The 17267-nt window shown below is 39.3% G+C and overlaps 2 protein-coding genes across 9 annotated transcripts in view; both read left to right on the top strand.

The window, feature by feature from the left end:
- Window positions 1-15849, top strand: part of LOC115219370 (protocadherin beta-13-like) — a 125086-nt gene extending 109237 nt beyond the window's left edge. For 3 of the 4 annotated variants that reach the window (XM_036509080.1, XM_036509081.1, XM_036509079.1), the window contains exons 3-4: window positions 5397-5475; window positions 14043-15849. In XM_036509080.1, coding sequence (XP_036364973.1) covers window positions 5397-5475; window positions 14043-14107 — 144 coding nt within the window. In that variant the 3' untranslated portion in view covers window positions 14108-15849. The remainder of the gene's footprint in view (window positions 1-5396; window positions 5476-14042) is intronic. The other variant, XM_036509082.1, reaches the window with a different exon arrangement.
- Window positions 15850-16686: 837 nt separating this feature from the next.
- Window positions 16687-17267, top strand: part of LOC115218762 (putative protocadherin beta-18) — a 186827-nt gene continuing 186246 nt past the window's right edge. For 3 of the 5 annotated variants that reach the window (XR_005001946.1, XM_036509071.1, XM_036509072.1), the window contains exon 1: window positions 16688-16984. Coding sequence is in view for 4 of the 5 variants with exons in the window: in XM_036509071.1 (XP_036364964.1) it covers window positions 16954-16984 (31 nt within the window). In the remaining variant the exon portion in view is untranslated. Of the gene's footprint in view, window positions 16985-17267 lie in introns of all 5 variants that reach the window. The other 2 variants (XM_036509070.1, XM_036509073.1) reach the window with 2 other exon arrangements.

Genomic DNA, 17267 nt, shown 5'->3' with positions numbered 1-17267 from the left:
TGCGTACATATCTATGCATGCCAGGTGAAATGCTTAGCGGTATTTCGTCTGTTCTGAGTTCAAGTTCTACTGAGGTTGACTTTGCCTTTCATCCTTTCGGGGTTGATAAATAAAGTACCAATTTCGCACTGGGGTCGATGTAATCGACTTAATCCCTTTGTCTGTCCTTGTTTGTCCCCTCTATGCTTAGTCTCTTGTGGGCAATAAAGAAATATATATATATGCACATGCATACACACGTGTGTGTGTATACATATAAATATATATGTATGTGTGATTAAAAAGACCCCCGCCTCCAAAGTGGCTGGTGCTGATCAATGTGACTTCATCTGATGAAGTGAAATCAGTAAAGAAAGAGTCCCATGAGCCTGTTGTGAGGAGTGGAAACACCAAACGTTTTGGACAGAGTCCTTCAGGGAAAAGTTGAAAGGAGAGAAATTAATGAGACACAACTGAGTTACAAATCCTTCCATTTGCAGCCAATCCCTTTTTTTTTTTTTTCTAACTTAGAAGATATAAAACTCTGCTGTGTCTCATTTTCTCTTTTTTGAATTTCGCCTGAAGAGACCCTGGCTTTTCTACTCCTCATGGTGAATTCATTGCCCTCTTGTTATCGATTTTACTACAAGTGTGTGTGTGTGTGTGAAAGCACATAACTTAGTGGCTGGAGTTTTTGGTCCATAATCGTAAAGTTCCAGTGGGGCCTGTTGTGTCCTTGAGCAAGATACTTCAGTTCACCTTGCAAAAATGAGTTGTACCTGCATTTCAAAGGGGCCAGCCTTGAAACATTTTTGTCATGCTGAATCTGCTTGAAAACTACATTAAGGGTCAACGTGTCTGTAGACTGCTCAGCCACTTACATGATAATTTCACAAGCAGACCGTTCTGTCGAGCGGATCAACTGGAACCCTCGTCACCATAACCAACCAAGTTCCAGTGTCTATTAGATTATCTGGATGAACATTTAAGATGTTGAACAAAAAGATTTGAGTTCAAATACCATGGGGTCAAATTTTCCTTCCCTTACTCTGGTGAGGGTGGGGATGGGGATGCAATAAAATGTAATAGCAGCCAAATCCTTGGGTCAGTTTGGTCAACTTCCCCACCCACCCACCCACCTACCCTACTAAATTTCATCATCATTATTATTATTATTATTATTAGTAGTAGTAGTAGTAGTAGTAATATTAAACTGGCAGAATCATTGGCATGCTGGACAAAATGCTTAGCAGTATTTCATCTGTCTTTACGTTCTGAGTCCAAATTCTGCTGAGGTCAGCTTTGCCTTTCATCCTTTAAAGGGGTCAATAAAATAAGTACCATTTGAACACTGGGGCCAATGTAATTGACTTACCCCTCTGCCAAACTTGCTGGCTTTCTGCCAAAATTTGAAACCATTATTATTATTATTATTATTATTATTATTATTATTATTATTATTATTGAGTGAGAGAGCAGTGCATGCCATCAAAGTGACACGGGTACAAATATACGAAGCCCAGCATACCCATCATGACTACCCATCTGATAAGGGTACACCAGATACATGCATCACAACCATATGTGCATGATATGGTGATCTCATATCAAGATAAACAGTGCATGACCTTGCAGGTGGGGCCCATCCTGCTCAAAAGGTCCCTAAATAAGGGTTGTTTAAGGATGATGAATGAAACACCCTTGTGTCCAAGATGAATTATCCAAACTCCAAAGAATTCCTCTCAACACATGGCTATGATGCTCCCCCACTACTTCTGCCTGTGATCAAAGATGCTCATATCGTCAGCCCCTAAGAGACATGCTCAACTGGCTAAGGTCAAACAACTGACAAGCAAATCTGTGGTATTGGGCAGAATATTTGCTGTAGCCCATCTTTTTATATGAAGACAAAGCATGTACATGATGACACTTCCAATCAGTTAAGATCAGAAGACATGCACCTGGTAATGTGTCAGGTCATTTATTATTATTATTATTATTATTATTATTATCATCATTATCATATATGCTGGTTACAGTGCAACTCTACTAAATGTTGTTAGCTGAACTATGATAGGCTTCAGCACAGTCTCCATTTTACCCCAAATTCATTCACATGACTTTGATCCAACCCTTCATTTGGTCACAAAGACTCTTGCCTGTGTGTGAGCTGCTTGGTACGATTGAACCTGAGACCTCGACACAAGCGGACTGACAACATTTCTGTTATTAACCTGACACAGCTGATCTGAAATTCTCTTCTTCCCACAGATGTTCTCCCATTGGTTGCTCTATGTGTAGGTCACATGACACAGCATGACTATAATTATTGGTCTATGAGTAGGTCATGTGATGTAGCCTCACTGTAATTATGCTACACCAGTCATTAGAGGCAACATTGTACATAATTTGCTACAAATTTAGACATCTTCTTCCGTACCACCTCATTAGGCAGCTGTTTGATGCTGGTTTCTTTCTACAGTAAATGCCTCCACCGCTGTCACCACCATCAACACAACCACTGCCACCACTACTACACACCACCTCCACCATCACCATTGACTGAACCACCACCACCGCCAATAATACCACGGCAACACACCACCTCCACTGCCACCATCATACCACACATATACAAATGCAAGTGCACACTCAGCTACAGATGGATTTCCATCATAAATATATATATATATATATATATATTATATATAGCCACACCACCTCCTCACCTGAACCCCACCCTGGCTCTCATCACACCCACCAACCTCCACTCACCCACACACACACACGCACAGCATGCCATATACACATACATATACACTCATACACATTCACCCCTTCCTCCTCCACATACAACTGCACTCCCCCTCCAAACAGAAACCTGCCCCACCTACCAACCACCTGTGGTGCTGCTAATCAACAACTGCCTCCACCACAGAGGGAACTGTATAGGTGGTAGTAGCAGAAGTGGTGCTGGTAGCGATGTAGAGATTTTGTAGTGTATTGCAGTGTCACAGGTGTAGCTGTGGTGGTGGGGTTGATGGCAGTGCTGTAGTTGGGGTGGTGGTAGCAGGGCTGCATTTGTACTATGCTAGTAGTAGTAGTGGCAGTGGTAGAAGTGGTGGTGGTGGTGGTGGTGGTGGTGGAAGCGCTTGTGGTGATGAGATACTAGGTAGTAGGAACACTCCATTGGTTGTTACGACGATGAGGGTCCCAGGGTCCCAGCTGACAAGGATCAATGGAACAGCTTGCTCGTGAAATTTATGTGCAAGTGGCTGAGTACTCCACAGACACATGTGTTACCTTAACTTAGTTCTTAGGGAGATTCAATGTGACACAGAGTGTTACAAGGCTGGCCCTTTGAAATACAGGTCACACTTAGTTTTGCCAGCTGAGTGGACTGGAGCAATAAAGTGAAATAAAGTGTCTTGCTCAAGGACACAACCTATCAGTGGGAATTGAACCCATGACCTGACGACCATGAGCCGAATGCTCTAACCACTAAGCCACATGCCTTCTGTAGTATATAGGTGATAGTTGAGATAGTAGTGATGGTCGTGGTGGTGACAGTGCTGGTAGTAGTAGTGGTTTTAGTGATGGTCGTGGTGGTGGCAGAAATGCGTGTGGTGATGAGATCTCTGTAGTGTATAGGTGATGGTATAGTGGTGGTGGTGGTGGTGGCAGTGGTAGTAGCGGCGCTGGTGGTTGTAGTGTTGGTTGCAGAAATACTTGTGGTAATGAGATCTCTGTAGTGTATAGGTGATGGTTGAGATAGTGGTGGTGGTGGTAGTTTCTATAAAGTACACATTGGCATGTGTATCTTACAGCTGGTAGCTTGTAGTATGAGTGTGGTGGGGGGTGGGGGGTTCACAGCTGGCTGTTTATTGATTTCTCTTTATATGTCCAATAAATCTATAAATTCTTCTACATTCTTCAACAAACACTGATTCTGTGAACCAATAAGGGGACACCTCGACAGGGTAGCTACCCATCATAGAAATTAATACCAAATAACCCTCAAACCACCCCTTCAACGTGCATCCTCAGATGTATGCAAACATAGCTATACACATTTGTGTATGTGTGTGTGTGTATATATATATATATATATATATATATATATATAATATATATATATATATACATGCATGGCATACCTCCAATACATATATGTATATACATACATACACATATATGTGTGTGTGTGTGTGTGTTATGTGTATGTATGCACACACAAGTATATGTGTGTATGTGTGTGTGTACATGTATGCTTCTGCATGTGTGTGTGTATTGCAGATTCTGTAGCTGATTCCTTGATATTTAATTCTCCAAATTCCTACCCTAATCTCATCAGGAACAGCTTTACCAAGGTTAATGGAACCAGCAGCAGCAGCAGCAGCAGCACCTCTATCGTCATCACCACCACCACTGTTGTCATCACCATCATCACCATCATCGTCAATGTCGTCGTTGTCATCATCACCACCACCATCAACATCTTCATCACCACAACCACCATCATCAAGCTCATCATCATCATCATCACCACCATCACCCTCATTGTCATAGATTCTGTTGTAGAATTAGGCCCTGTGAGCTTTGTATGCGAACCTTTCACTGTTCAGTCACAACTCAGTTCCATTTTGAAGAAAACCTTTGATCAAAGCCTTTCCAACCATGACACTCCTATCTTTATATATATATACATATATATTCACCGGTACATTGTCCAATCTGTCCTTCTATTTCAAGACAGTAGAGAGTGATTTGTGTGAGATTTAGTTGCTATTTCTAGAACCTTCTCGTTACTATGACTCCACTGCAGGAAGTTGCTCGACTTTTAAAATCTGCAAAGAAAATGTAATTGAAAACCCTAACGAGAGTATTTCATTATTCTTTACTACATCATATTATAACTTTAACTAAAATTAATTTGAGACAATTTGTGTTGGTGTTTGTCCCCCACCACAGCTTGACAACTGGTGCTTGTTTGTTTACATCCCTGTAACTTAGCAGTTTCACAAAAGAGACCGATAGAATAAGTACAATACTTAAAAATAAGCCCTGGGGCTCAATTTGTTCACCTAAACACTTCAAAGTTGTGCCCCAGCATGACTTCAGTCCAAAGACTGAAACAAAAAAATAAACAATAATTAGAACTGAGGCAGCTTTTAATTAAGTGTTTGATTAATCTTAAGCATCAATTTGACATTAATTGACTATAAACTGAGATTTAGCTTTAACATAAACTAGGATTTGCTATCATGAACTAAGTGTTGTTTCCAATTAACATAAAACTAGATTTGTTTTTAATTAACATAAACCAAAATTTGTCTCTAATTATCTTATATGAGGATGTTACCCTAATCACCTGTTTGGCTGGGTTCTTTTCGTTTTTGTTTTTTTTGTATTTTAAGAGAGCAGCTGAGCCCTTGATGTTTCCCCTCCACCCACACCTGCAGCGATGTGAAACTAGTAGTAAAACACGTGACATTAGTAAGTAATTTGCATAATTTTTCTGCCATTCAACACAAATTCGATGAAACCATCAACCAGAGCAGTCTCCATCATCGTTGCTCTTCTGGTTTTGTCTTGGACATGTGACACACCTCTACCATCTTAAAAACTTATCATTCTCATTATTATTAACATCACCATCTGCATGAGAAAAGCCAATACAGCCCTGGAGATCACTCCTTGTAGCATTTACACCTTGTATTGTGAGGTTTTGAGTTCAAATCCTGTTTGTTTTGATTTTGTCTTCCATCTTCCTCAAGTTTATAAAGTAAGAATCTGCCAAGCACTGGAGTCCTTTTCATTAACAGATCCTCACAGAAAAGCCTGTGCTCTTGTTCCGATATAAGAGATTGACATTATTGTTAAAAAGGAAGATTGCACTAAACATGGATATACATATACCTACCACATGGTTCCAAATTCAGTCCCACTGTGTGACACCTTAGGCAAGCATCTTCTACTATAGCCCTGGGCCAACCAAAGCTTTGTGAGAAGATTTTGTCGACAGAAACTGTAGGAAGCCTGTCATATATATATATATGTGTGTGTGTTTGTGTTTGTGTCTGTCCCTCACCACCACATGACAACTTGTTACATCCCTGTAACTTAATGGTTCGACAAAAGAGATTGACAGAATAAGTACTGGGTTTTAACAAAAATAAGTTGTTTTTTTTACCGTCCAACCCATGCTAGCATGGAAAGCGGACGCTAAATGATGATGATGATGATGATGATGATGAAGTCTCAGGATTGATTCATTTGGCTAAAACATTCATGTCCCAGCCTGGCCACAGTTTAACGACTGAAACAAGTGAAAGGATAAAAGATTAAAGACAAAAGATACATACTTTTAGATCAGTTCAAATATATTTGGAACACATTTGACCAGTAATAAAAACCATTTTCACTGCAACTTGCCATGGAGAAGACCTTCACTTTAGGTTATAAATGTCAAAACAGCAACAGTCATTTATTTCATGGCACTGTCTGCTAGAATGGTGAACACATTTCAAATGATTTGGTTATTATCTTCATTGTGTGTTACAAGGCAGACAGAATTTTCAATAGGCATACTGTAAAGTTTACATACTTGACCCCATCTGACATGTTTGATTTTACAGCAGCTCATAACACAAGAAACTTGAAAGCCTTAGAAGCAAAGGCAGAAACTGGTCATCATTAAGAAGCTACAAAGAAAAAGTCTGGGTCTACCTTTAATGAAAGAAATTTATCCAATCAACAGGAAGAGAGAGTTGATGTGTTGCATGTCTCTGGACAGAATACAGGAAGATGTTAATCTCCCAATGCCTCATACAGAGAATAGTAGTAATGTTAATACAGTAAATAGAAATTCATAACTATAGACTGAATCATCACCAACATTATTTAACGCTGACTTTCCCTACTGACATGGGTTGGACAGTTTGACAGGGAACCAGTGATCTGCAGGGCTGTGATGAGCTCCACTTTCATCTTTTGCATGGTTTCCCTTACTAATACTAACCACTTTACACTGTGTGCTGCATGGCACCAACACTAGTGAAGTTGCCATGTAATTTGCAGGACAGAACAAAACAGAGGAATAGGAACAAAGTTTCCACATTTAAAAGGAAGTATTGGGGAGGGGAAAGTAAAGGTGGGTGGCTGTTTGCCAGATGTTGAAAAGGCTAAAAGTATGATAGAGGGACAAGCACAGATGTCTTACTATAGAAGAGATATATGGCTGAAGCAAATAAGAGGAAGGTAGTGATGTGGTGCTAGAGCAAACTCCCAAGAAGTGAAAAAGAGAGCATAAGAGAGGATAGAAATAGTGGGTTGTGGGAAGAGACGATAATGTGTGGTTGCTTTCATAGGACTGTGAGAGCAGAGTGAATGGGTGAAAGTGGAGATCAATGTAGTGTGTGATGAACAAGAATGGGGAGAGCAGGTGATGGGAAAATACCAGTATGTAGAGGGTTAAGTGAGAGACATAACAATGAATGAATTATGTATTTCTAGGAACCATAACAATTTCCCCTTGGTCAATCAATGTCTAAAAAAATATAGTTTATAGATATTGTGTAACAACACCTGAAAGAGTATATTGTTACATAGACACTTGTGCAACTTAATTCAAATTCACACTTTATAACCACTCTTCATTTTTTGAAAATAAAATAAAAGAAACTGTTATAATATTAAATAGATTTGTTTGGAGACTAAAGGAGAATAATATTAACAACTTATTCACGTGGTCTACGATAGGAAGTTCTCCGTTGTATAATGGAGGGAAATTCTCAGTGCAATTTGTAACAAGAAGAAACATTTGATATCCTTAAATGTTACTCCAACTTCATAAATAAACCTAATGGATGTCTAACAACATTCTTAGTTTTGCCAAACAAAAACCTTGAATGATTCATTTGTTCTCTGCTACAAATAGATAAGTTCTATATTTTTGTTACTTTTAAGCATATTTTTTCATATGAACCACCCTTGAACAATGTAAGAAATCCCGTCTCAACTAGAATTAAGATTAATAAATTCAAAACTGAGATCATATTCTAAAAATTCAGCTTCCCTGATTTCGTTTTAAGCTCTGATTAGCTTCTAGGTGCACCATTTCTAGCCATAAAGAAATTCACCCAAATTCCTGGTCATAGTCTATATTTCTCACAACTAATATTATATGATTTACCAATTCTCTTGAATCATCGTCATTTAACATCTGCTTTTCATGCTGGCATGGGTTGGACGGTTTGACTGAGGACGCCAATCTGATCTGACACAGTTTCTACAGTTAGATGCCCTTCCTAACGCCAACCACTCCAAGGGTATAGTGGGTGCTTTTATGTGCCACCGGCACGAGGGCCAATCAGGTGCTTCTCGCAATGGCCATGCTCAAAAGGTGTTTTTTATGTGCTACTTGCATGGGAGCCAGGCAATGACCACGCTATATGCATGTATATGTGTCCACATTTAGGCCAAGTCTTTGGTCATGTGCACAATTTAGTGAAGGGCCCCCATGATCCTTTATAGGCCCTCCCCTTAAGATTGGTAAGAAGAAAGGAAGACAAAAGAGTTGGCCTAAATTCCTTCTCCAGACTGGCCACTGTCAAAGCAACCAAGGCCATGCTGTTAGGCCCAGGTTGAAATAGGTTAACCCAACCCGACCATTCTAAATTAATTGAAATCAAGTGTGTACATTGTCTAATGTTTTCTTTCTATTTCTAAGAAAATAGAAATGGTTTAAGAGAATTGGCTGCTATTTCTAGTAGATTTAAAGAACCATGTTAGTGGCTCTGTTGTGACTGGAATTTTCTGTGGCTCTCTTCAGATGACACATTCTTAGAGGTGGTGAATCTTGAAAAAGAAAAACAACAACACACAAAACATTATGGAGTCAGTGAGGCATTTAACCGTTTGAGCTGTGGCCTCCTTGGCACTATTTGATCCTAAACCTAATCTCCTGAGTGATTTCTGTCCAGTTCTGACAGAGATAAGAAGCAAGACTGTTGTAACATATATACGTATGATGCAATTTACAAACTTAGGTTCACTGTTTCTGTTCTTTGGAAAGCTTTGGGGCCTACAATGTGTAGCATGAAATGAGTCTGTCCTGATGGTGTCTGCACTGTCTTTGCTGGAATTCAGTTTTCTAATGTCACACACCATTGGATTCATTATCCGAACCATTTTCACTGTTATCACTGTCTGGGTAATCTGCACCATTTCCAGCATCCAGTTCACTGAATTTCTCCAGTATATGAGGCACTTGACTGGCTGTACACAGCTTCTAGTTCTTCTGTTTTTATTCTGATGGCCCAGGCTCATTTTCACACGATAGATCTTGTTTCATTGGGAAATGTCTCCCTATTCCCACAAAAACCTGCTGCTAAAACAATTGAACTGGAGGCAGACATATTGTCTTGCTTTCAGATGTAACAGGCATTCTGATTGGTTGATCAAAACAGGATCAAAGCACACAGATTCAAGCACATGCTGTACTGTGACCCCACACCATTTCATCAGTGCTACAGCATGGGGGTGCCTAGCATTGCCACCACTCTACCAGTGTTATGGGTTCTAAGGTTTAAGGGAGGAGGTTGACTGTGGGTGTGGAGACTCGTGCCCTACATTTTAACATGTATGGCTTATGGTCATAAACTCATAGCTTCAGTTATTGGACAAGACAGCATGCTGTAGTCTTGAGCAAGGCACTTCACTTCACTTCCAGTCTACTCAACTCTCAATTAGCACCAGCCTCATAGTGCAGGTGCAACCCTTTTACTTCCCCTGGCAGTAACATCCTTGATGTACCATTTGTAATTACCGATTTGTAATTGCAAAAGCATTGAAAACATCAAGTGAAAATTTAGCAAATGTTACCCTTCCACACTCTCCTGCATTCCATGATTTGCCCCACTTAGACTGTCATCATCATCAACATCATTATTTTAGCTTCCACGTGTCCATGCATGCATGGGTTGGATGGAATTTGTTGAAACAGATATTCCACAGCTGGATGCCCTTCCTGTCACCAATCCTCATCTGCTTCCAAGCAACATGGTAACATTTACCAATGGCTGGATATGTCCTCACAAAATATTGGAATCAATCTACAATATGGAATCAATCTACACAGGGTTCAATCCTTATATTGGAATATTATCAACAACCAAGTATTCTGTTTGCTTGTCAGCAGAGGTATTGTTTCCAAAGTTTACTGTGTGCTTTAGCAAACTGAAAAACCTGATTTGCATAATACAATGCATAGCAGTAGCTAGTTTGTTTATGAAGTGATTGATGCATAAACAGTCTTTTTGTTAGGATGCTGAATGTTTTTCATATGAAAATTCTCCAGAACTGCTGTGGTCTCATCACTAGCAGCACTTTTATGGGGGGGGGGGCAGCACCACTTTTGGGCCTGCTGTACGCAATATGTATTTTTTGTAGGAGCAGCAAATTGTATTTTTTGTGGGGCAGCAAATTGAAGGGCTGCTCCTGGCAGCACACAGTCTAACTATGCTAGTAGGTCTCATTTGATGACGAGAAGTAGAGTAACATTAGTTAAGCACAAAGCTAAGTTTCCTCACTGAAAAAGAAAGCTAATATCTATTGTCAAGCAGTAATAATCTACATTGTAGCTAGGTTCTATTAGTGTCCAATGGTCACATACTGTTTAGCCAGAAATAATGATGAATGTCTTGATTTTTTTGTCCCAGATTCAGAACAAGGTGTGACATTTTGTTATTAACAATATACTATTTTTTTTTTGTTTTTTTCCAATTGTTCTTGGTTCACATCATTCTTTGTCTCTCTCTCTGTATTCTGTAAAATATTTTTTACTTTATTTTTACCTCTTTTTGAAAATGGCGGAGTGGAATAGAAATAGTTGTTTCGAGCAGAATATAAAACATAGAGGCAAACATTCAAATCCAATTAAAGTTTAGTATTTTGTAGTGAATTTATGGAAAAAAAGAAATTTCTTTCAGATGAGGTCATAGTCTCAAATAAGAATACCTTCCTGTATCAAAGTCCACATTTGTTAGATCCCTTTAAACAAAGAAAATCATGCTTTCCACAAAACCAGTAAAATATACACCAGCCAGAGTATATAATAGACAAAATCCCCTAAAGGTGGTGCCCCTGAATAGCCTCACTCATATAACTGAAGCCAGTAAAAGAAGAAGGGTTATAAATCTACCCTGGGATAGGATACTAGTCCACTTCTGTTAACTTCTCCAGAATGTCTGATTGCTGTTTTTCTTCAAACTTTGGTATGTACCCCAGGGACATACCGAACTGCATATAGCACAGTCTGAAGTCACACCCCATGATGCCACACTACAATAACCACCTGACCATGCTACTTCTGTGCTAGAGCAGAGGTTTCTGCTGTCGGTGCCTTGTGATGCACAGTAGCTTTATAGTACATATGACTTCCTTGCATACACAGGTTCCTGCATGTGAGTAACCATACTGTGCATTTGGCAGTGCAAAGCACAAAGCAGCACACATGGACTAATGGGTCATGTGACTTTGAAGTGCATTTTAACTTTTGCCGTGAACATCACTTTATGGTGCACATCACAGTGACAGCAGCCGGGCTGTATCTGCCATGTGGCCCTGCAATAATAGTTAACCTTCCTCACACATCACCTTGTTATATATTCTTTTATTGTTTCACTTGTTTCAGTCATTTGACTGTGGCCACACTGGAGCACTGTCTTGAGTCGAGCAAATCGACCCCAGGACTTACTCTTTGTAAGCCTAGTACTTATTCTATCAGTCTCTTTTGCCCAACCACTAAGTTACGGGGATGTAAACACACCAACATCTGTTGTCAAGCGATGGTTGGGGGACAAACACCGACACACATACATACATACTTATATATATATATATGTATATGTATTTACACGACGGGTTTCTTTGTTTCCGTCTACCAAATTCACTTATAAGGCTTTGGTTGGCCCAAGGCTGTAGTGGAAGACACTTGCCCAAGGTGCCATGCAGTGGGACTGAACCCAGAACTGTAAGGTTGGTAAGCAAGCTACTTACCACTCTGCCACTCCTGTGCCTATTATGCATGAATTCCGCTGAGGCAAGCAGATTATAGTTGATCACACCGACCCCAGTGCATTGGTGATTATTTCCTTGATCTCAAACAGGTGAGAGGCAAAGTTGACTTGAGTGGCATTTGAAGTTGGAATGTAAAAGTAAATGAAATGTTGCACAGCATTTTGTCCGCTAAAGATTCTGCTGGTTGGTTGCTTTAAAGATGAGTCAACCTCAGAGGGATTTGAACTCTGAACATAAAGACAGATTTAATGCCTCCTTGGCAAGGCCAGAATCATCAGAAAAGTATCAGACAGTGGAAAAGGACAGAAAGCATTCTACTGTAGGTTGCAAGCCTGCTGAGCCTGCAAGTTTTCAGGAGACCCAATAAGAATGATGATGATGTTGATGATGATGATAGTCTAGTGTTATCATGTACATTGTTTTGTCTTGGTATAAAAGATGGACTACAGCAAATATTCTGATCAATACCACAGATTTGTTTGTCAGTTGTTTGACCTTAACCAGTTGAGCATGTCCCTTAGTGGCTGACGATATGTGCATCTCTGATCACGAGCAGAAGTAGTGGGGGAGCATCATAGCCATGTGTTGAGAGGGATTCTTTGGGGTTTGAATAACTCACCTCTGGAAACATGGGTGTTTCATTCAACATCCTTAAACAACCCTTATCCAGGAACCTTTTGAGCAGGATGGGCTACCCAAGCCAAAGAAAATTCTAACTAGGTCCCACCTGCAAGGTCATGCACTATTTATCTTAATATGAGATCACCATGTCATGCACATTTGGTTGTGATGCATGTGCCTGGTGTACCCTTATCAGATGGGTAGTCATGATGGGTATACTGGGCTTCATATATTTGTATCCCAGTGCACTGCTCTCTTACTCAATAATAATAATAATAATTTCTTTGAACAAAGCCACAGATATATGATGAGAGGGGTTAGTCAGTTAAATTGACCCCATTATTTCCCTTTTACTTTAAGCTGATGACCCCAAAAGGATGAAAGGCAAAGTTGATCTTGTTGGACTTTCAGCTCAGCTAAGATATTATTTCATTTAGTAAGAAAATACTACCAAGACAGGTGTGGCTGTGTGGTGAGTAGTTTGCTTACCAACCACATGGGCTCTGCATTCAGTCCCACTGCGTGGCACCTTGGGCAAGTATCTTCTACTATAGCCTCAAACCAACCAAAGCCCTGTGAGTAAATTTGGCAGATGGAAACTAAAAGAAGCCCATTGTGTGTGTATGTGTGTGTGTGTGTGTATGCGCATGTGTCTTTTTGTTTATCTCCTGCCACTGCTTGTCAACCAGTGTTGGTATGTTTACATCCCCATGACTTAGCAGTTTGACAAAAGCAACTGGTAGGATAAATACCAGGCTTCAAAGAAAAATAAGTGTTTGGGTTGGTTTGTCTGACTGAAATTCTTCAGGGCAGTGCCCCAGCATGGCCACAGGCCAATGACTGAAACAAGTAAAAGATGAAAACTAAAGCCGTTTTTCAGCCAATATTTTTGCTCTTTGAGTTAAAATTCCAGCTTGTAATTGAGCGTTGGTTGACCAAGACGTGGGTGACCGACCCCTTACAATCACTTGTCACCAGGGTCTCACATGTGTGAGAATAAATATTGAATGACACACATAGTGAATTGCTGTTACTGTTGTGCTTGTTGTTGTGGTGGTGGTTGTTAAGCAACAAGACGGGTAAGGGTGATGGTCGAGGGCTTAGGGGCGGGAGACCCCAGACCTTGGGGGGAAAAAAAAGAAAAACTTTGGTCGTCTTGTTGTAGTGGAGGGCTCTTCATTGATGCCCGACACCACTGGGAGGAGGTGGCCCTCGAAGTCGCTGGAAATGGAGATCTCTAGGTCTAAATTCTTGAATGGTTGTCGCTGTTGTTGTGGTTGTTTTTGTTGTTATTGTTGTTGTTGTAATTGCTACTAAATCCGAATGACACTAACACTTGTCTTGCTTCTCTCTTCTTCCAGTTACCCACCCGAACACCCAAAAAATAAGTTTGATTCCTTCAAAGTACACGACCAGCAACTTGTGACCAAACCACTGCAGATGAGGACAAGAAGAGTCAACAACAACAACAACAACCAACAACCAACAAATAAACAAACAGCAAACAAACAACTGCTGCTGCTGCTACTGTGAACACTGATAGGACAGAAGAGCACAATACATTCCACCCTCCCCCAGCCCCTCTTCCCCTTTTCCATCCCCACCCCCAGTCCCTCCAGCCCTTCCATACCCACCTTGCACCAACTAATAACATGGAATTCTTATAAGAGACAAAACAATTATGTAATGATGATGATAATAATAATAATAATAATATAATAATAATAATAATAATAATGATGATGATGATGATAATGTTGGGTGATGAGTATGTCCTTCTCCCACCCCATTCCCTTACAGCTGTGAATGAGTAGGGAAGGGGACACTGGCTGCTTTATCTATACCACCCCCACACCCCACCACCACCTTTGCCATGCACTGTTGAAGTGAGATGCTTACATCCAGGATAGAGCAACTCACAACCTCAAGTTCACTCATGCATCAAACATGTAGACAATGATGATGATAGTGATAATGATGGTGGTGGTGATGAGGATGTTGGTCAGAGCAACATTATTATTAAATGTTTTTTTTCTCTCAGCTAAAATGCTGCTGCTAAGCATAATAATAATAATAATAATAATAATAATAATAATAATAATAATAATAAAGAACTTTGGGGTAATTACATCAATATCATTATCAACACCATGAACACCAAGCCAATGAGGACAGCTCTAGGTGGTTGTTTGTGCCAATAGAAATAACAGCCAGGTCTTCCTCAAATGAAACTTCACACATTCTAGAAAAAGAAGGACACATTAGATGATGTAGTCCTAGATCCTCCCTCACCAAAACAAGAGATATAAATAAATAGAATATGGGATGGTCATGCTTGGAATGCTTTTCACCATGGGTCAGTTTCTGATGTTGGAGCTGACCTGGGACTAAATAGAAAGATTAACAATAGCAACAATTCTTTTTAATTTTCAATAATAATAATAATACCCAGGGGCACTATGCAATACCTGCAACTGGATATGAACCTGTGCCTCCAGAAGTGAAAAACATTAGTAACATAAAACAAAAAAAATGATTTCAGCCTGGCATGAAGTTCACAACACACCACCTGTAGTGGTTAGAAGATGTCATGAACTTTGGTTATGTTTCTCACTAACAGCCAACAGCTAGAAATGGCAGCCAAATCTCTTGACTCACATTCTAATATCTTACACATTAAATATGCAACATCTGGAAAAAAATGAAACAGAGATGGAATGTCTTTGATCATAAGTCTGCTATGGGAAATTTGACCAAAAATTAAACAACAACAACAACAATTTTATGTAATGTTGTTCTAGATATACTATATCTGAATAAATGAGTTGGTCATGGCTAGAATGCCTGTGATTACTGGACTACTTAATCAGACTTGACCTGGGGTGAAACAGCAACAAAAACAAATGACAATAATAATAAAAATAATAAGTTTTTTTTTCTAATATAGGCACAATGCCACACCTTTAGATGTAGTGGAAGTCTATGTTGACCCCAAAATATATCTGGTACATATTTTGTTAACCACAATAAGGACAGAATGTAAAGCCAACCGCAGTGGAATTAATTACAGTTTAACGACAAGAGATGGCCATGGATGGAATATACTAACAACAATGAGAGACAGAAAGATATAAAAAAAAAAAGGAGAAAGAAAAATATTGCAAAGGATGGTACAACAATGGCAGCAACAATGATTATAAGAACCAAATAAAATGTGTTAAAACATATGGCCACCACAACTTGGACTCTTCATATCACTAAAGAAAGACCCAATGTTATAAATAACAAAACAATAACAAAAACAGAACAACCATGATGATGATGATGATGTTGAGGAGGAGGGGAGGAAGAGGAGGGGTCACTGATGGTGATGGTAAGGAAGTGTTGTTGCAAAATTAGGAAGTAAGAAAAGAATTGAGAGTTCCCATCAACACTTGATTAACTGAATAGAAGACAGGATGGTCACAAGTGGATTGTCTTTGACCAATAAACATGCTGTATCGTAGTTGACATGGGAACAACAATAATGGTCAGTACGATCAGATGTATTTATTATGGCAGTTACCTCACATGTAAATTACAGTGGTGGTGGTCATGGTGGAGTAGGACAGTGAAACAGTAAATCCCCCCCCCCAACACACAACCGAGATTACTTCATTGCTATGACAACAGACATACTTCCCTATCTCAGAATTTCACACACTCTTCACCAACTTCACCCTCTGTACACAGTATGAACTTCATACATAGATGTCACAGAATTTTTTCTATACCTGCCATCTCTGAAGAGTATGTGTATTAGAAAACCAACCCTGCCATCTAGTGTCTGGTGTGAAACTGATTGCTATGATTAGATGGAATGAATCTACAATATACTTTGATTAATATATATACATACATGCCTACATACATACATACATACATTATATATATATATGTATCTGTATATAAGTATGTATCTGTATATACATGTGTATATAATTTATATAAGAGCAATGCATACACGTACATTATATAAATGTTGCTCATATTTTGAGTTTGAGCAGAATTTTATGATTTGATACTGGCTTCACCCCTCCCCCTCCTACTCCTCCATGTCATTGTTGACATCATTATCATCATCATCATCATCATTATGAACTCTTATCTATCTTTGATGATGCAACAAAGAGCCATCAACCTCACTACCAGGCATGCACACATACATATATACATTTATTTGTATAAGTATATATACATATAAATACATTATGCGTATGTCTATGTGTGAAGATGAAAGAGAAGCAAGCTACCACCTCTACAGGTATTTATAACTTTATAATTTTACCACATCTGCATGTATGTAGAATATGTATATATGTTATGTGTGTGTGTGTATATATATGTGTTTATAAAATACTGAATGTGTTGCGATTAATACTTTGAGATTAAAACTTAGATATATTTCATTTGAGATTTTAATATATATGCTAATTATATTCAAATGTATTCAATGTGTGTGTGCGTGTGTATTCAGTGTGTGTCTGTGTGTAAACAAACCCTGTCTGTCAGGTCAAACATATATTATCAGATACTGGGTAACATCT

This window comes from Octopus sinensis, linkage group LG14, assembly GCF_006345805.1.
Source record: "Octopus sinensis linkage group LG14, ASM634580v1, whole genome shotgun sequence".
NCBI classification, from domain to species: Eukaryota; Metazoa; Mollusca; class Cephalopoda; order Octopoda; family Octopodidae; genus Octopus; species Octopus sinensis.
Note: the sequence above shows the minus strand (reverse complement) of the source record. Positions and strands in the feature narration are given on the sequence as shown.